The 21292-nt window shown below is 37.8% G+C and overlaps 1 protein-coding gene and 5 non-coding genes across 6 annotated transcripts; 3 read left to right on the top strand and 3 right to left on the bottom strand.

The window, feature by feature from the left end:
- Window positions 1-37: 37 nt before the first annotated feature.
- On the bottom strand, window positions 38-108 carry LOC131985697 (small nucleolar RNA SNORD99). The gene has a single exon (XR_009395677.1). It is a non-coding gene; the product is annotated as a small nucleolar RNA SNORD99 (small nucleolar RNA).
- A 719-nt stretch (window positions 109-827) lies between these two features.
- On the bottom strand, window positions 828-957 carry LOC131985687 (small nucleolar RNA SNORA44). The gene has a single exon (XR_009395669.1). It is a non-coding gene; the product is annotated as a small nucleolar RNA SNORA44 (small nucleolar RNA).
- A 400-nt stretch (window positions 958-1357) lies between these two features.
- On the bottom strand, window positions 1358-1494 carry LOC131985676 (small nucleolar RNA SNORA16B/SNORA16A family). Its single transcript, XR_009395658.1, has one exon. It is a non-coding gene; the product is annotated as a small nucleolar RNA SNORA16B/SNORA16A family (small nucleolar RNA).
- A 3158-nt stretch (window positions 1495-4652) lies between these two features.
- On the top strand, window positions 4653-13526 carry rab42a (RAB42, member RAS oncogene family a). The gene is made up of 2 exons (XM_059350157.1): window positions 4653-4960; window positions 8535-13526. Exons 1-2 carry the CDS (start codon window positions 4746-4748, stop codon window positions 8974-8976), a joined length of 657 nt encoding a protein of 218 aa, XP_059206140.1. The 5' UTR covers window positions 4653-4745; the 3' UTR covers window positions 8977-13526.
- Window positions 13527-17438: 3912 nt separating this feature from the next.
- On the top strand, window positions 17439-17572 carry LOC131985692 (U11 spliceosomal RNA). The gene has a single exon (XR_009395673.1). It is a non-coding gene; the product is annotated as a U11 spliceosomal RNA (small nuclear RNA).
- A 1587-nt stretch (window positions 17573-19159) lies between these two features.
- LOC131985693 (U11 spliceosomal RNA) lies at window positions 19160-19293 on the top strand. The gene has a single exon (XR_009395674.1). It is a non-coding gene; the product is annotated as a U11 spliceosomal RNA (small nuclear RNA).
- Window positions 19294-21292: the final 1999 nt, after the last annotated feature.

Here is a 21292-nt window from a genome sequence, read left to right as displayed (position 1 = left end):
GTGCAATTCAGCAGCCCTTATGTGATTATTATTTAAGGGCTGATCTCAGTCCCATATCCGCAAGTTTCATCCAACAGTCACTTGTATTAAGAATCATCACAGATCGGGGAGAAAAAAAAAAAAATGCATATGACAATGAATTGACATACCTTCAAACCAGAAGGACTAAAGGGTCCCTGCAGCCCAAGGACACCTCGCTGAAGCTCAGCACAGTCAAGCCTGCAACAGAACAAAGCATACATACTTTAGTATGTCATAGGCCTGGGTGATAGACATTTATAAAAAAAAAAAAAAAAAAAAAGATATATTTAATTGGACCACATCACATATACCGATATAGTTCAAATTTGCACTGTGTTCCTTGTTCCAGGCAGTAAAAATAGCATTTAAAAATACAAACAATTAAACATGACTAAATTATATGTATAATCATTGCGACAATACATAACACTTACAAGATCAAAATTGCAATTTTTTTATGATTTGGACCAATTAAAAAATATGAAATGAGATTTGCTTTAGAAATGTAGATTTCTAAAGCACTTGGTTTTATGTGTGTTTAAGTGAAACAAGAGTCAAATTTTATTAAAGATTTATTTATGGAGTTTTGTTTAAGTGAACATAAACAGAAGTTCCTTTAAAAAAACAAATCGTTTCAATAAAACTACTTGTGACCTGTCATATCTGATTTTGAACATTTGTCCTCACTTTGCGTTAATCATATCATGATATACATAATCGATATTCAGAATAAATATCGGGATATGACTTTTGGTCCATATCGCCCAGCTCTAGTATGTCACAACTGCTGTGCTTTCAAATCCAGAACGTGTTGGACAGTTGAGTGGCTGCTGGAGGCAGAGATGGCCGCAACAGTCAAAGACCACCCTATTCTCTTGCATGCACTTGGAGAACCTAGAGCTACAGACAAGCCCCGGTCCTTAGGATAGCACGCTGGAATATGGAAAATTAAATCATTGAAAGGATGTCAATTACCTTTAAGTGAAATTTCTTCATCTTGTCACTGTAGTCACCCATGAGTTTCACCTGAAGCAAAAAAAAAAAAAATAGTCAGCTTATAAAATCCATGACCAAGTCATTGAAAAAAAAATTCAGCAAGTGTGGCTCAGTTATAAAATGTCTCAATCATGCCTTATATCAGTGAGGGCAAGTTTGTCATCACAGCCAGAACTACTCCTTCACAAAATGTGGCTCAAAGTACCTGCATGTAAATGTGGTCATTTTCATGTTTCGGTCTTCCATCGTCAGCATAACCCGACACCTGCAGAAAGATAAAGTGATTAGAGAAGATGAATCTTACAGGCTTGGATTAGTTATTAAGACCATTATCCAGTCAAAATGTCCTTTCCCTTAATGTTGCTGGAGCAGTTATTTTGAAACTGAACAGCGACCGTCGGTGAAAGTCTTCATTTTGGCTACCTGTTGACCGTCTATTGCTACAGGAGAGCATAAACGGCTTCGATAGGAGCCGTTACAATAGAAACAAGTCCTGATACTAAACACACCTGCATTCTATAAAGACATCCATGGTTGGAGAGCCAAATCTCAGCTCCTGTTGGAGGTTCACCCTGTAGAGAAACAAATATGATAAGTCAGGGCATGTTAGAAGTGATGTCCTCTAGTGCTGCACAAGGGCCTCATGAAGGGAATTCAGTCAGGAGTTTATATGGTCCCATAAAAATGACATTACACTAAATAAACTAAATTGTCAATATATGGCAGTATAATGGAATGTTAGCATTGCCAAGTAATAATTGCAAAACGAATGCTTTCCATCATGAAGGTTTTTCCAAATAATTACAAAGACTTAATACATGAGACTAGAGCTGCAACAATTTGATTAACTGCACAATCAATTAAATTAATCATCAACTATTTTGATAGTCAAACAAGGCTAAACTCTGATTTCAGCTTCTTCAATGTGAATATTTCTGGTTTCTTTGTTCCTTTATGACAAAAAGCTGAGCATCTTTGTTTTGTGGACAAAACGAGATTTGAGGACGTAATCTTGTGGTTTGGGAAACACTGGGTTTTTTTTGACTAAACTAATCGATTAATTGTTCAAATAATCAACAGATTAATCGATAGTGAAAAAAATTTGTTGCAGCCCTACATGAGACTTGCACTGCTCACAAAACTTCTAGTAGCTAGCGGTCAGTTCCATGAGGGACGCCAAAAAGCATCACGTTTAAGTTTAAGTCAAGAGACTAGGTAAACCTAGAATTGGTAGATTATATAAAAAGTATTTCATAACGTTGAGTTACTTTGTTTAAAGTGTGTCAAACTAAGGGTTAAGAACTACCCTGCCACGTGGTTCACATAGCAGGTAAGCTAAATATGAGCTAAGCAATTAAGTCTTTGCAAAAACTTTAATGCATTAAGCAATAACATACGTTTTACTTCAAAACAAGCCGGCACAACGTGGTTATTTTAAACTGTAAGGCTGCTATGAAGCAGTCTGACTCACATACTGACCGCCTTATCTAGCTACACAAGCTAACATTAGCTAGTAAGTTTCCTGTATTCCAGGTTAGTCAAAGATTGACATTAACATGAAACAATCCTAATCTTTAGGTGGTTGAAAACAAGCAAGTCAAGCATAAGCATTAATGTAGACTGTAATAAGGTGCGTGAAAGAAGAACAGAAGTATTTGAGGCCTTACCGGAGTGTTTGGTTGCTCTACTTTCTCCTGCGGCAGACGAACAGAGGAAGAGACTGAAAGGAGTGGCTCGTGGCCTTATATATGCTAGCGCCGAGCAGCAGCCCACTGATTGGTCCGCGTAGATCACATGGATCGAGCAGCAGCCCGCTGATTGATCCGCGTAGATCACATGGCCCGAGCAGTAGCCCGCTGATTGGTCCGCGTAGTTCGTGGGCCCTTTGCCTGACGGGATATGTAGGTTTTTTTTACAAGCATTTAGGGAGCCCTTGTCTTTAAGATTTATTGACACTTAGACACATTATTACCGACACAAACAGTGTTTAAAACATGTCAGTTTCCACACACCCCAGTGGGTAAAGCTTGTTTAACTGGTAATCATGTTAATAACAAATTAATCAGAAGCCTGTTTAAAAAGGATGTCGCCAAAGCTCCATAGTGCTCTCATATTGGAATAAATACATAGAACACAATAATTAGAAGAAGATCTGGCTATTATCCAACTGATATTTGACAACCAATAAAGTGAGAGAAATTTCATTTAAAATAATTCAGTCAACATACTGTTAGAAGATTCAAAAAATACATTGATGTGAAATGCACTTTCTTTTCTGAACATATTGAAACTGTTACTCATTTATTTTGGTATTTCTGTCCCTTTGTCCAAGGTCTGGATTGATATTTGTAACTTTATTGCAAGCAATGTTGAAAAATATTTTAAGTTGTTTTGGAGGGATGTACTATTTGGGCTCTTTGACTTTAACAAAAATTAAGTAAAACTCAATGAAATATTTTATTATAAACCTCATCATACTGATGGCGAAATTCCATATTCATAAATGTAAATTTGCTTGTAAATTTGTCACATCTTTTGTTGCCTTTCACAATAAGCTCAGGCAGTATATCGCTTCTATTAAATTATCCAACAACCAAAAAGCAATTAAAACAGTTGATATTTGTGAACTACTAAATATATTACTGTAACTTTGTATGTTTCTTGTGTTTGTGAAACAAAGTTATATTAAAAAAAAAAAAAAATAGAATAAAAAAAATGTTGTTTTTTTTCACAGAGAAGGCTAAGGAACTAGTACATTGTGTATAAACATAGAAAAATACTGTGATGCAGTCTGGTCATACACTGTAAAAAAAGATAAACAATAGCTACTCAATAAAATTGAAGCACAGATTGCACGCAATATGATTAATTAAATCTAACTACGTTACAAGTTGAGTTAATAACAACTTAACAGGAAGTGTCAATTAAAAACGGACTAATTCTATTGTGTTGGATTCATTCAAAATTCTCTTGATTTAGAATTACATACACATAAAAATTTTATTTAATGTGATCAAAAATAAGTAGATTCCATCTAAAACATTTTTATATTAAAGTTACTTAAACAACTGCCTCAAAATCAAGGACGCATTTATATTGAATACATTTTATCAAATATATTAAGTAAAATTAAATGATTACAGAATAATTTATTACAGTGTAAGTGGAGCTGAAGCCTCTTAGTTCAGAACCACGGACAGCAGCCTGCCTCCTGGTCTGGTCTGACGCTGGTGGTTTTCACATAACAGTGCAGTGTCATTCTCCAAATAGACACTTGCGAAATACTGCTCTTACATGGCCATGATGACATTTCGAATACAGTAAAAGAATTTGCTAGATTTCCACACGTTGTAAACAAAAGCCTATGTGGACGTTCCTACCACAGAAATAATCAGCTAAAGTATGGCTTATAAACTGTTAGGAAAACCTGTTTGTTACGGCTTAAAGTCCCACTGTGACTTATTTCTCCTTCATAACGTACAATTGCCTCATTGACGCGTACAGACGGTTTATAGTAGTGGAGCATAGGTAAATCTATCACATGATTGCTGCGGTCGCGTCTCTTCCTGAGCAGAAGGCAAGGCAGCAGCAGCAGGAGGCTCACACACACACACACACACACACAGAGCACACAGCACAGCAGCAGGCTTCATGTAAACACGCCGCGCGGGGCTTTGTTTCACACACAACGCACACACACTTCGCTGGTATCTTCTTCTAGTCATGCCATGGATATTTTGTGGCAATACCAGTTCAGGATAATTTTACTCGGGGATTCGACAGTGGGCAAGTCGTCGTTGCTGAAACGCTTCACGGACGGAATCTACAGTGATGTAGCGGATCCGACGGTCGGCGTGGATTTCTATGCCCGCTCGCTTGATATCGAGCCCGGGGTGAAGATCAAGCTGCAGCTCTGGGACACGGCTGGACAGGAGCGATTCAGGTACACAATCAGACAGAATGAATTGCATGAAATGCATGCGAATGTAAGGAGCGTCCCCTCATCACGTAGATTTGACGTTAAATAATGGAGAGGCCTTGTCGTGTTTGGCTGCTATTGTGAAATCAAACCCTTTAAATGAAACCAGGGCCATTTCCCCTGCCATTGTAATGTAATGAGGTGTAGACAGTGTAGAAAAGGGTCAGGAGAAGATTATATAGGCCCGATCTTCTGATGCCCTGGCCTATATACCAATTCAACTGAGTTGCATCATTGTATTCATCACGGATGATGGGCAGCCTCCTCATATTTAGGCCCCAGTTTGATTCCCTGAGATACTGACTCCCCAGTCTCCAAGCCAACACAAGGATGTTAAATCCAGACCCAAATCTAGTTTTTGTATTCTTCTACCCTGTTGCTTGTTCTGTTTCATGTGTCCTTGCTGTCATGGATAATTTCCCTTTAAAGCACATCTCTGTGAGGAGCAGCAGCTCCGCTCTTAGATCTGCTTTCCCTTTTGAAGGCAAACCTTCAGAGGGTATTTTCCTTCAGGCTTCACTACACTTTCACTTCTGTCTTAACTGACTATGGAACGTGTTTGTGAAAACAATCAGCCTCCATGTGCATGGATAGGGGCTTGCACATAAGTGTGCACTGCAAAAAAGGTGTGTCTAAAAACAAGATAAAAACAGTAAATCTGAGGGAAATGATCTTGCTGCATGGACAGATAATTTCACTTGACAAGATTTCTTGAATTAAGATTATTAAATCTAGAAATAAGCATGTTGAACACTTAAAATGAGAAATTAAAACAAGATAAATTAAAGCTGCAAGCAGCGATGAACTGGCCCGAGCAGAGGGCACTGCATATTATTTGTTTCTTACAAGATAAAAAAAAATTTAGATTTAGAAGTGTTAGATAATTTATCTTGTTTTAAGAGTTATTTCTTATTTGTATTTATTTATGAGTTAAGTTTAAGATTAGTTTCAACTTGTGCAAGACACCATGTCATGGTTCTCCACAGATGGCACCCGAGCTACGAGCATGCACAGAAGGTTTTATGCCCAGTGTGTTTTTGTTCTTTGCATTATTCTCCAATAAAAACTGAATATTGTGTAGATAAGCAAGAAGTAATAGAGAAGAAATAAAGAAATGAGGCTGTCTGGTACAAGTAGTAAACACTGCTAAAAATTTTTCTGTAGGCCTACTGTAATTATAAACATTACTGTTTAATGCTTACCAGTGATTTCGTATAATGTCCTTGCTGTCTCTACGTGAAGAATCCTATAGATGTTTAGGTGAACCTGCTCAGCCAGTCTTCCCTCTAGTCAGTGTGGCTAGTTACAAAAACTCAGTGATCCAAAACCAAGCACAGCCCCAACTTTTGCAGCCTTCGCACCCAATGTTAAAGGCATGGTGGTGTCATTTTTTTAATGCCACCCTTGCGCCGGTAACACTACAGCAAACAAAGCTTAACGTCTTTGAATGGAAAATTTTCAGATGCTATGTAATTTTACAATTCAGTGACCTGAAAGACTTAGTTCACTTGCTAGTTACTTATTTCTACAATTCTACTTATTTAGATTTGTCTCGACTGACTTAAGAATCAACTTAAGGCACGTTTCCATTAGGTACTCTTCCATCTAGTGAGCTGCTATGGGTGTGGCTTGGGAGAGAGGATCCGGACAAGATCCGCCAAACTTCACCGGTTAGCGGCTCAGGTAGCTACTAACTAGTCGATGCTAATTGAATACGGTTGAGGTGGTGACTTCGCGCATGCGTGATTCATTTGCAGACTGGACGCTGAGGGGTTAACATCTCCTGCTCTGACTGCAGCTGGGAGAGACCTCTGCAGGAGGACTGGGCCGCTTATGAATGCTTTGGGATGGCGCCTGCTACTCGTTAAGAAGAGTAGGAATGAGTCTCCAAAAGTCTCCAAAAACACCAGAAAAATTCGCTATATTTGTCGCTAGTCTTTTTTTTTTTAAAGAGTCGCTAGAGGGGTCTGAATAGTAGCTAAAAATATAGCGACAAAGTTGCTAAGTTGGCAACACTGCTTGCTTGCGTCGGTCTGTTGTCACATTCAAACTCTGTTGGTTAGCTGCTACAGAAGAACCTGTACTAGTGGGCGGAGCCAAAACGCTTGACTTGAGGCCTGACTGGGATTCCTTTCAACCATAGACTGTATATAAATAATGGACGTAGTCACCGTGACATCACCCATTGGTTTGTGGACTGCCCGTTGGAAGCCTCAGGTTCAGCGTTACACTTGTCGCCATCTTGTTTCCGATACGGGGAGCAGACCATATCTGGACTGTGGAGGAGCGAGAGGGATCTGATCACTGACTACAGCCTCTCTACACCTCAACCTGACTGAGAGAAGCTGCTGCTAATTCATGTTAGCATTAACTGGAGCATTAACTGGGATGTTGGTTTTGGCTAGCAATAAACAAAAACAGAATTTAGGTTACTGACCTCAGAAAACTGAACAGTGACTCCTTGGAGTGTCTGTTAGTCCAACCAAACGCTGAACAAGACATTTCTACTGAACAAAACGTTCAAATAAACTGTCATTAAGTGAAAACACAGTGAAAGGGTCAAAGTTATGTGACCAAATCGTTAAACATCCTCTTTTATATCTATATAACGTTATATATAACTTTATTGACTTGTTGCCGTGGATACGCATTGCTCTGCTTCTCTCCTGATGACGGCTCTCCTTGTCAGTGACCTGTCAATCAAAGCTAGAAACAACCCAAATCATACGATTCTTTATCTTCTATTTTCTTCTAAATGGGGCCATTATTCGAACTATTGACATCAAATTGTCTTGAAGATGATTTTTTACTAGCCATTGAGACCATAGTGTTGTCCTGAAAAGAATTTCTGAAGTAATAAATCAAGTGAGAAGTTTTCAAATTATGCACTGAAATGAATGGGCAGATTTTTTTTGCAGCCAAACTTAGCGCCCCCTGCTGGGATTTTCGGTGGATTGCAGGCTTAAGGCACTTCCTGGCGGCCTCCATGCTCAGACCAGGAGGTTGCCGCCTGCTCTCAACTGACTTCAGACTTGAAACTTTTGTTTCTTGTCAGTGTTGATAAAAGATCAGTCATATTTCTGTGGGTTGAGTGTGTGGTCTCTATGCTACAAACCTAAGATACTTGGCATGGACTTGTCTTAATTATGACTTGACACAATACTTGCATTGCCAACAATTCAGACTTGACTTAAGACTAGAGACCTGCTTTGACAAGACCTCAGACTTAAAGTTTTCCTCCTTTCTTTCACCTTTGTCAATTCTGTATTTTATCGCACTTTATGCACTTTTATGTGAAGCACTTTGGTGCGGCTCAGCCGTCTGTAAATGCGCTATAGAAATAAAATTGACTTGACTTGGACTTGTCTCAACTGACTTGAATATGTTTAGAAATTGTTGCAATACATACGTTTTTATTATTATCAATTGATCTGTATGCACGCACAAACAATTATGACGATAATAAAAATTAAAAGTGCAAAGCCAAAACAACTTTTCCTTGAATTACTAACATGTCATTAATCTATCTACCCTCCAGGTCCATCACAACATCATACTACCGTAACTCCGTAGGTGGACTACTTGTCTTTGATCTCACCAATCGCAAGACCTTTGACCATGTGAGGGAGTGGCACAAGGAGGTGAGTGAGCACATCCTGCCCCACCACATGGTCTACATCCTCATCGGCCACAAGAGCGACCTCAACAAGGACCGCAAGGTGAGCCGCGACGAGGCCGAGCAGCTGGCGGCCGACCTGGGCATCCGCTACGTGGAGACGTCGGCCAAGTGGAACAGCAACGTGGACCGGGCCTTCGAGCTGCTGACCAAGGACATCTACGAGCTGATGAAGATGGGGGAGATCGTCACCCGCGACGGCTGGGACGGCGTGAAGAGCGGCCTCACCGCCAAGGTCCTCTACCCGACCGACGAAGAAGAGGAACTAGCTACCGCGGTGGCTGAAAAGGGCTGCCACTGCTGACTGAGAACTCTATGTGTCCAAACACTGTCTGTCACACCGAGAGCTCACCTTGTCTCACAGCTTTCCATCGCAACCAAGTCACTCAGGCTCAGCACCCTGTGATATCACCACCCATCACTTCCTCACCTTGTGCTTCGTGCCCTCTCTTTGTGTGGGTTCTTTTCTAACAGGGGGCCATTGTACATCCCGATGTGTATCTTCTAGGCAAGTTGTATCTCTAAAGCCACGTGGTGTAGCATGAGCTCAGCTGATTGGGCCTTGTTGGGTTTGGAAAACACAGAAAGTGCAGAGGGGATCATGGCTTGGAGCTTAGGGTGTAGCCGGCACTGCTTTCCACAGGCCTTGAGTTAATGGACTATACTGAAGATACATTTCATACAGCACTAGTGTGGGTTTCTACCTGTTTGTGCGATGCTTTGCCTGCAATCTTTTGTGACTGTCATATTGTAAATAATAGTGAAATCTATAGAGATGAAAGCTAAAAGGTCACTGAAAGCTATTTAATTGATAGTGTGAACAGACACAGTGCACTCCACAATAAGTGTCACCATATTAAATCAATGTGCTCCTCCTGCTATACTGTAAGCTGTATGTGCACTTACGCCAAACTGACTTTGATCATTCTGTGAATAGATGAATAATGTTTTTGTAAAAAAAAAAATACATTATTTCTAGTTAAGGTGTATACATAAAGATAAGCCAATGTAATTAGAGTAGGTGGTCCCATTTAGGTATTTGTATCATAGCAACAGGAGCAAGACATCAAGCCATCAGACCTTTAATGTTTTTATCAGCCGTAGTAAAGAAGTGTTTGACTCAAAGCAAAGGGGATTTTGAATGAGCTACAAACAGTTTTTTTCAAAGCTTAAATCACAAAAATAAGATGACTGATCTTTACATGTTTGCTGCTTTAGCAGGCTTATTATTTATGCTGTGTTCCAGAGGAGTCTAGAGGAAATGTTGGTTTAAGTGTGGAGAAAATTAAAAGTAGTACCTGGGGAAGAAATGTGGTAACACTTTAGATTAGGGAACACGTATTCAACATGAATTAGTTGCTTATTAGCATGCAAATAAGTAACACATTGGCTCTTAATTAGTCATTATTAAGTAGTTATTAATGCCTAAAGCGGGTCACTGGTAGACTAACATTGGCGCAAAGTGAGCCACGTTGTAGAGTAATGATTGACATTACAATCTACCAACCCTCATCCGATCTTCCAAAAGGAGCCACCAGTCACGTCAAAGGTCTGGAGAAGGTGGCTATTTGCCGTTTCCATGGTTTCGTTCACCACTATGTAGAGACTTATAAAGTCCATACAAAGTAAAGCATATTAAGATCATAACTCATATACAACAACTTCCTTACTTACTACTAATACGCAATAATTCTGAGGTTATTGAGGGAAAACTCTTAGTTAATGTCTTACTGGTTGTATAATAAGGCCATGCAGAATAAGACATTAATAACTACTTAATATTGACTAATTAAGAGCCAATATGTTACTTATTTGCATGCTAATAAGCAACTAAATAATAATAATAATAATACATTTTATTTATAGAGCGCTTTATAATATACTCAAAGACGCTTTACAATTAAAATCAGCAACATTAATCATACAATTATTATTATTTATAATTATTAACTTAACTAATTAATGTTGAATATGTGTTCCCTAATCTAAAGTGTTACCAAAAATGTCAACTTAAAGCTAATAAGCATTTCTTAGGATATTTAAGTCCAAACCCACTGCAGTTCAACAGTGGCAGCAGGGAATATGCCATGATTACAGCACCCTGTATTGGCTTTTTGCTAAAGACCTTTGCCTGTGCCCCTCTCACTCATATTTCCTGTTGATAAAAATGTTTTATTTTATCTTTGGAGGGCCTTTTAAGAATAATTCAGTATTTTGGGAAGCAACTCTTTTCACTGTCTTTCACAGAGTTTGATGAGATTGTTGATTCACATCCATCTTATTTCTGTGCATCACGATGCTAGACCCAGCAAGGGATTAGCCTCGTTTAGCATGAAGACTGAAGGCACTAATTAGCCGCGTTTCCTTTCAGGCCACGCCCTCTCAAAAGTCTGCTTACTCTGCGTGTCTCCATTACAAAAAGGCCCCCAGAGGGATTTAGAGACTCTGGAGGTGACTGTGCTGCTTCGATTCATTCTTACTCTTCTTAAAAAGAGTGAGAAGGAGTCTCCAAAAGTCTCCAATAAAACCAGAAAAAGTCGCTAAATACAGCAACAAAGTCGGCAACACTGCTTCCCCGGCTTTTACAAATGGCGTGTGTTGTTGTCAGGTAGAGTACTACGTCACATCCTGCTTAGCGATCTATCCAATCAGTAACCAGGCTGTTTTCAGGGGAGAAAAAAGCCCCTGCTCTTCAACAGGGACGAAAAAAGTCCAGACAAAAGCCGGCTCTGGACTGCTCGTATTCAAATTAGGGGCGTTTTGGCGAGTGAGACACGCCTCATTCTGGGTATTGGCCGGTAGTGGAAACAGCCCTATTAACACTTTGGACATTACACACATGAAAAATAGCTAGCATGTTAAAATATACTCCGAAAAGAAAACAATGGGAGTTAATCCCTGAATTCAAGAGGATGATTCTGTGGGCCATGGCACAGGAGCTCATTATATTTTCTGCAGCACTGAATTCTGTGCCAAGTTGTTCGACATTAAGAAGCATGTGTCAACTCAGAAAAATACTCAAAAAAACAAATCCAGCCTCCGTTTTTGATGAAAGCACCGATGTAAATGTCTCAAAGTACCTTAGGATGGTAATTCAGTATTTTAGTCAAGGGGAATGTGTTGGCCACGTACCTGGGCTTTCCTGAGCTGCAGGGAGGGTAGGCTCGATCAATAACCACAGTGCTTCTTGCTTTTCTTGATAAGTGTGGCCTCAAGAGGGAAAACCTGCTTGGCATTGGCACAGATATTAATAATGCATCTGCAGTGGCTGGAGTGTACAATGGTGTGCTCTCAAAAAAAGCAGAGACTCACTACACCACAGCTTCCAGGTACTGTGGAATTCCTTGCTAGAGAAAGTTGTAATTGAGTCTATTTCACCCAGGTATTTCATCCCACCCTCGATAGGATAATAAACTGTGGGAAGAAGCCTTTACTGATAACTAAGATCTGTGGTGTGGAGCCTGCCATGTCCACAATCCTGCATCAGTGGGAGGAATTAAAATTTCATTTCAGCCCCATCATGCTAGGTGAACACCGCTACATGATGGTGTTCACCTAGTGGTAGAGAGCCACATGTGGCTCTTTAGGCCATCTGCAGTGGCTCCATGTGGCTGGGACAAAAAAATCATACGACATGAACATTTATTTCTGTTTTCCCTATAAACTGTATTAAAACATCTACAGCCCAGCATTTTAAAATCTACATTTTGCCAACTTTATGTCTAGTTTTGAGAGTTTCTATAGCTAGACTAGCTTTCGATTCCAAATCTCCTGAGATATTTCTCCTGAGATATTTCTCCTGAGATATTTCTTTGATATTTCTTTCTCTTCGCTGCATTCTGACAAAATCATATTAATAAATGCTCATTGTTACTGATTAGTAATGTTGGTAGGCTAATTTAGACTTAGTAGGTTTTTACATCTTCATTGTGAGGCTCAAAATAAGGATTGCGGCTCCGTTCCGACATTATTTCCCTTTTATTTGTCCAACAATGGCTCTTTTGTTAGTAAAGGTTGCCGACGCCTGGTATAGGTGATGACAGAGCACACTGCTTCCAGTCTTCATGCTGATCTAGTCATGCTCTGACTACAGCTCGGTACTGAATCCAGACTAAATCAATCTTTTCATCTAACTCTCAAAGACAGTAAATACGTGTTTCCTAACATGTTAAAATGTGGGTAACGCTTTATATTAAGGTCCTTGTAATAACCATTAATTAACAAGTAATAAGGCCCTTGTACATCCTTACAAGATGCTTATTAACATTATTGTGTGTTTATAAGCTTATATAAGTGTTAATAATGGCATTACAAACACCCATAACCCACCCATTATGTCTTTGCCATGCCTTTATTAATCTTATTTTGTTTGCTTATTGATATTAAAATATACTTTATTGCTCATCTATTATAAGTTAACTATAAGTTAACTATGCTTTTTGCAACTACCGGATCTAAAGCGAGAACAATGCCTTATTACATGTTAATTAATGGTTATTAAGGACCTTATTATAAAGCGTTACCAAAATGTGTCCTTAGAGCTAACAAAAATGCCTGTTCTTACTCACGAAAGTGGAAAAAGTGATTACCTAAATCTCAATTTTAATGTTAACGTTGCTGGAATTCTCCGTCAATTAAGAATTGTTGACATAGCATACTTGACTTAATCTTTGTCCATGGGTAGGAGTATTTGGAATGTCTCGACTTGTGACACCAATAATACCAGCTGTAATAGTCAGCTGGCTGTTCTCAGCAGTGAGCTGCAGTTATGATGAATGCATGTCTGTGCACACCACTTCCAAACATAGCAGAAACTACCTTTCACCTTTCACCAGCATCTCACCAAATAACCTGCTCACACTGCAAAAAAGGTGTGTCTAAAAACACTAAATCTGAGGGAAATGATCTTGCTGCACGGACAGATAATTTCACTTGACAAGATTTCTTAAATTAAGATTATTACATCTAGAAAAAGGCATGTTGCAAGCTTAAAATAAGAAATCAAGTCAACTCCCGAGCAGAGTGCACTGCAAATTATTTGTTTCTTACCAAAAAACAACAACTTTAGATTTAGAAGTGTTCGATAATTTATCTTGTTTTAAAAGTTAATTTCTTATTTTAAGCGTTCAACATGCTAATTTCTATATTTAACAATCTTAATTTAAGAAATCTTGTCAAGTGAAATTATCTGTCCATGCAGCAAGATCATTTCCCTCAGATTTAGTGATTTTATCTTGTTTTTAGACACCCCCTTTTTTTGCAGTGTACTCACAGCCACACTGTAAACTGCAAGAGATTATGCATTCTGGAGCTTTTACTTTGCATTCATGTGAAGTGCTGTTTTTTTTCTTCTTTAAGTATTAGAATTTTGTATTAGAATGTATGGGTGATCCATACATTCTAATACATTTGCACCATCCCTTTATTTTTTACTTCTCTGTACAGATTCAAACTGTAAAGTAAACCCTTACCAGTTATATCCAGGTTTAAATACAGCATTCAATATGTACTCTATATGTTGTTGTTTTTGTTCGTTTGACAATCAGATGCTAACATGTCATGTGCTTGGTGCAGGTGAGGACTTCATCATAGGGGCAGTCTTGCTAAAAGTCATTGCAACATCCCAAATCACCATTTGACAACCAGTCTGGCTGTGTTTATACTACAACTACCTTGTCTCTCAACTAAACAGGGTCAAATTGTGTGATATTGTTTGAATTTGTATGTTAATAATATTGCTACTGTTGGCAAACTGTTCTCCAAGTGAGCATGATTTCCATTCCTGTACATCAGAAGGGCCCGCTGCACAACAAAGTGTGAAGATGGCAGCCTCCAGTGTTGGACAGGCACATGGCTTTTTGAAAGACTGATTCTATGGGATGAAATAAGCTTATTTCTCATCAACTATTACTAAATGCCTTTATCCAGTACTGATATATAGCTAAAAACAAACAGCAATTATCATCTTCCAGCCTTTCTCTTACTGGCTTCTTAAAGGAGAAGTTCAACATTTTTGGAAAATACCTTTATTTGCTTTCTTTCTGAGAATCAGATAAAAAGATTAATATCCCACTCGATAGTTCGTGAGCGTGTCTATGTTCCTATGTTCCCCTTTTTGTATGAGACTGAGGAACATAGGACCCTTTTCCCCCACTTTTCCCAAAAAGGGTCCTATGTTCCTCGGTCTGTTACTTTTTCTACCATTACTGCCAAATTCTATGGCAAATAGTCCTAACCCTAACCCTAACCCTACTTAAACATCGGTTGGGCTTTCTACTTTTCAGACATAACATTACAGCAGCACAACTGTGTACAAGATGCAATTGTATCCCAGGTTGTGCAAGTCTTTTAAAACATTTGAGCTATCCAGGGGCTTTATGAATCTACCTGATAAACATATGGAAATGTGAGGGAAAAGGAGATGGACTGGAGGGGAATTTAGAAGTTCTGACGTCAGTAAGAGCCTGTATCCATTTCTAGCTAGCTTACAGCTAACGTCCAGAGCTAATGTTTTGGCCAAATGCGAAGAAGCATTTTTTCTGGGTAAAGAACAGACACCTGAGAAAAAAAGGCAAGAAAAGAGGTCCTATGTTCCCCGGGTCCTATGTTCCCCTGTTTGTATGAGACTGGGGAACATAAGACCCTTTTTCCCCCCTTTTCCCAAAAAGGGACCTACTATGTTCCCCGGTCTATTACTTTTTCCACCATTACTGTCAAATTCCATGGCAAATAACCTAACCCTCACCCTAAAAGGAAAAAGCTAAGCCTCGATGCAAGACAATATGATTAGGGGTGGGAATATACAAACATGAGTAATCCTAGATTTAAAAGGCCAAAAAATTAACTGTAAAGTAACCAGAAAGTAGCTGCTGTGCAAAATTTAAGTTTTAGGCTGCTTGAGCTAAGGTGGACCATGTGACAATAGGCCTGCTGGCCATGCTGACCGTAAAGATTGTTAGATTGCGGGGAACATAGGACCCTTTTTCAGAAAAGTTTGCAATGCACTCTGCTTGGGCCAGTTCATTGCTGCTTGCAGCTTTAATTTATCTTGTTTTAAGAGTTAATTTCTTATTTTAAGTGTTCAACATGCTTATTTCTAGATTAAACAATCTTAATTTAAGAAATCTTGTCAAGTGAAATTATCTGTCCATGCAGCAAGATAATTTCCCTCAGATTTAGTGTTTTTAGACACACCTTTTTTGCAGTGCGTGTTAACTGCCACACCACCTGATTTGGTGTGAATGCACTTTTAGACATGTTAATAAGCATCTTTTTGACACAGTCAAATAGTCGTTTCCCTCTGCAATATGTCTCTATGGTTACCTAGTCTCACCACATCTTGGCTCTCGTTCAATCAATAAATATATATTTAACACATTTTTACACACAAACATGAGATTTAAGTCAGTCTCCTCATATCTCAAAAAGAAAATAATTAAAAAACATTTCCCAAAATGTTGAACCATGCCATGTGTTTTTGTTTTTGATGTTGTCCACAGAAATGATCAAATTACCAAGCCAGTAGTCAGGCCGTAAATCTTTCCTGCAGGATGGTACACAGCACAAAACTGTTCAGCTCTCTGTCTCCATGGTCACATTTCACAGCTTTACTGAATAAATGTTATTTATTTTATATATCATGTATAAGGAATTTGCCTTTTATTTGATGTGATTTTATTGATTGGTTAAAAAAATAAATAGATGTACAATGACTCATGTTTGGACTCTTTTTATTTTAAAGTGGGGTTTGGCGCCCTCTTCTGACGGATTGATAGAAGATTATCATGACCTGGACCCATTATTCTGATATATTAATGTGGTAAAGATTTGAATGTTGCCATTTTATTACAGGGACCAAGCCTACCATGCCACCTTTTATCCAAAATGGGAGTTGCAATGATTAGATTGAGCTGCTGGTTGTGGGATATAGCGAAAATGACATCCAAAGTAAAGAAAGGAAAACAAATAAACAAAAATTAAAAAGATATTTTTTTTATTTTAGCTGGAAGCTCTAGTTTGGCAATAGATGTTAAAGAAATGCTATGAAAAATTAGAGCAATTTTCCAAAATGGAAGGAGTTTTTATATTTCAACATATTCCACATGGTTGGGGGAAAGGCTAATTCTGACATAATTTTAGACTTTAAATGTGGCAATATGACTTAAATTCAAATATAATAACAGAATTAGATTTTATTTCCCACAGACTTATATCTGAAAAATTCCACATGGTCGGGACTAATTACTATATTTCATATATATAATTATCTGAACAAATTTTGAATGTCCAACCACAGTTGTATCTAAAATACAAATCGATCATAATGTATCTTGTTAACTATGTAAGGCTGACTCAGGAAATAGAGAAATTATTTCGTGATGGCTTCATTCTTATTTTGAACCAAATCTCAATCGACCCTCAGTAATAATTTCTAACACTTTTGACGTATCGTTTTTCCCACATTAACTGAACGCAACCTGGGTTGGAAGTGCGCAAAGCAACCAATGAGAGCCAACAATTTTGTGTTGCCCCGCCCATCTTTTACCCATCATGCTTTACGGTGGTTAAACTTGCAACAATAACATATAGTTAAACCCCGATTAAAATGACTAATAACTATATGTCATACATTAATTGTTATACCCCACAATTGTCTTGTAACACACCACAAAGCTCCAATACAAAAAATAATTCTACAGTTTTTAACACCCTGAGTGAGGAACGTGTTGCCACCGGTTAGGTGGTGTGATGTTCAAATGCAATGTTAAAAAGGGCTTCTGCTGTGTTTAGCACAGGAGGGGTGGGGCTAACCACTCCTTCTGCGGAATCGCCATCAAGAGATTTCGGAAGCACAATTTTTAAACCAGGGGAAGCTAGTGATCATTCGTCCTGGCGCCCCGTCCTCTTTCTGTTAAAAATAAGTTACTCTTACCCACATAATAACGAGATAGACCTTATGGGTAGAAGTCATTTTAAGGATAAGTTCATGTCTCATGCTACTTGTACGTCAGAAGATTTTGGATAGATTGGGGAGATTATTTAGTATTCATGAGGGGAGTTATAATTTAAGGGGTAAAAGTAACTTTAATTTAGCGTTAATTCGCACAAACAGGAAGGGTTTTTGTGTTTCAGACTATGGAACAAGCTCACTATGGAGTTGAAGCAATGTCCAAACATGAAACAGTTTAAAATGAGGTACAAAGACACTATTTTCCAGAGGTACAGGGATTAGGGAGCTGTTGGGTAGCACCAAGTGTTATACTGTGTTTATTTTTTAAAATCTTTTTTACACTGATTATCATTTTATGTTGTTGTTTCTTTTCCTTTCGTATGTATGTGTGCGTGTTTGTGTATGCATATGTGAGCATGTGTGTATGTATGTATGTATGTATAATTACGGTGTATAGGTAAATTATATTTATCTTTTGTAATACAAGACATGTTTAGACAGGGATTTTAACTTGTCATATTTAAGGTGAGGGGGTGGGAGTTTATAAGTATTACTTCTTCTCACTCCTTTTGGAATATGTATTCTATATATTATAAAATACTAATATGATATATTGTACCAGCATTATATATGTATATAAATACTTGTCTATACAAGATATACATACAATAGATAATATACTAAGAGTATAAGAATATGAAAATAAGTAGAATGTGCAAAAGGACAAGAATATTGTATAAATAAGATGTATAATATCAATACCATTAATACACATATCACATATGATGTAAAGTATATGTTCCAGTATTGGAGTGTTGTACAGGTGCACAGTGCAAAAAATGTACCAAAAATGACCATCCAGTCTTGTCATATAGGCTTCACTTTTAGTAACTTTGAAGCTACAACCACAAGGAAATATGCTTCAGTTATGCTACAGTTTATTCAAAAACGACATTACAGAGCAAATGATTCCCAGTGATTTAAATGCAAACAAAACAGACCCAATCAAAAAACATTAGATATGAAATACTCTTCTCTCTTGCCAATAATCAAGTGACTTTAGTAATAGGCAGAGTTTCGGTTGAGTTTTGTCAGGGTTTACAAGAGCGTGATATAAGCAGGAAGTCAAACTGAATTCAAGCTAGTGGAAACGAAAAAAATAATAAAAAAAGACTAGAAAAAGTATAAATTCGTAATAATCAAAATGTACCAATAATGACTATCCAGCTTTGTCATATAGCAGGGATGGGCAACTTAAATGCTGGAGGGGGCCACAATTTTTCATGGACACTACCACAGGGCCACATATAGGACCGTGCACTTAACCAGATATGATGAAACTGCAATTTTAAATATGTTTACAGTGCAGTAACTTAACAAAGTTCATGCTGAAATGGATGTTTAACAGTATAAACACACAATTGTCTTGTAACACACCACAAAGCACCAATACAGAAAATAATTTGACAGTTTTTAACACCCTGAGTGAGGGTCGTGTTGCCACCGGTTAGGTGGTGTGATGTTCAAATGCAATGTTAAAAAGGGCTTCTGCTGTGTTTAGCACAGGAGGGGTGGGGCTAACCACTCCTTCTGCAGAATCGCCATCAAGAGATTTCGGAAGCACAATTTTTAAACTAGGGGTAGCTAGTGATCATTCGTCCTGGCGCCCCGTCCTCTTCTTGTTAAAAATAAGTTAATATTGCTCACGCAAGTACGAGACACTCCGTTTGACCTGGTGGGTTGAACTCATTTTAAGGATCAGTTCATGTCTCATGCTACCTGTACGCCAGAAGATTTTGAAAAGATTGGGAAGATTATTTAGTATTCATGAGGGGAGTTATAATTTAAGGGGTAAAAGTAACTTTAATTTAGCGTTAATTCGCACAAACAGGAAGGGTTTTTGTGTTTCAGACTATGGAACAAGCTCACTATGGAGTTGAAGCAATGTCCAAACATGAAACAGTTTAAAATGAGGTACAAAGACACTATTTTCCAGAGGTACAGGGATTAGGGAGCTGTTGGGTAGCACCAAGTGTTATACTGTGTTTATTTTTTAAAATCTTTTTTACATTGGTTGTCATTTTATGTTGTTGTTTTTTTTCCTTTCGTATGTATGTGTGCGTGTTTGTGTATGCATATGTGAGCATGTGGGTATGTATGTATGTATGTATAATTACGGTGTATAGGTAAATTATATTTATGTTTTGTAATGCAAGACATGTTTAGACAAGGATTTTAACTTGTCATATTTAAGGTGAGGGGGTGGGAGTTTATAAGTTTTACTTCTTCTCACTCCTTTTCGAATATGTATTCTATATCTTATGTTAAATGTTTTGCCTGACTCTTTTTTTATTCAAAATATACTTCAATCAATCAATCAATCAAAAAAAAAGACTCCTGGAAAAGTCAAGGCTCACATCTAATGACAAGTGTTTAGTCAGTCCAACAATATATCATATTATATCATATCGTGTGTGTGTGTGTGTGTGTGTGTGTGAATATATATATATATATATATATATAAATCTATACACACACACACACACACACACACACACACACACACACACAAGATATGAAATATGATATATTGTACCGGCATTATATGTATATAAATACTTGTCTATACAAGATATACATACAATAGATAATATACTAAGAGTATAAGAATATGAAAATAAGTAGAATGTGCAAAAGGACAAGAATATTGTATAAATAAGATGTAAAATATCAATACGATTAATACACATATCACATATGATGTAAAGTATATGTTCCAGTATTGGAGTGTTGTACAGGTGCACAGTGCAAAAAATGTACCAAAAATGACTATATGACAAGACTATGACAGTCTTGTCATATAGGCTTCACTTTTAGTAACTTTGAAGCTACAACCACAAGGAAATATGCTTCAGTTATGCTACACTTTATTCAAAAACGACATTACAATGCAAATGATTCCCAATGATAACACTCATATAAATACAAACAAAACAGACCCAATCTAGGAGATTTATCTCAATAAATAAAACATTAGATATGAAATACTCTTCTCTCTTGTCAATAATCAAGTGACTTTAGTAACAGGCAGAGTTTCGGTTGAGTTTTGTCAGGGTTTACAAGAGCGTGATATAAGCAGGAAGTCAAACTGAATTCAAGCTAGTGGAAACGAAAACATTAATAAAAAAAGACTAGAAAAAGTATAAATCGTAATAATCAAAATGTACCAACAATGACTATCCAGCTTTGTCATATAGCAGGGATGGGCAACTTAAATGCTGGAGGGGGCCACAATTTTTCATGGACACTACCACAGGGCCACATATAGGACCGTGCACTTAACCAGATATGATGAAACTGCAATTTTAAATATGTTTACAGTGCAGTAACTTAACAAAGTTCATGCTCAAATGCATGTTTAACAGTATAAATAGGAATACAAAAGGTTTGAAGCAAATAAAAAATAACCACTTATTGTGATTTCTTTTTTTCAGTGCAAGAACAGCAGACCAACATTAATTGCAAATGCATAAATCGTAATAGTCAAAATGTACCAATAATGGCTATCCAGACTTGTCATAAAGGCTTCACTTTCAGTAACTTTAAAGCTACAACCACAAGGAAATATGCTTCAGTAGCATTCAAAATGCAATGAGGCCTACAGTTTATT

The sequence above is a fragment of the Centropristis striata genome, chromosome 14 (genome assembly GCF_030273125.1).
Source record: "Centropristis striata isolate RG_2023a ecotype Rhode Island chromosome 14, C.striata_1.0, whole genome shotgun sequence".
NCBI lineage: Eukaryota > Metazoa > Chordata > Actinopteri > Perciformes > Serranidae > Centropristis > Centropristis striata.
Note: the sequence above shows the minus strand (reverse complement) of the source record. Positions and strands in the feature narration are given on the sequence as shown.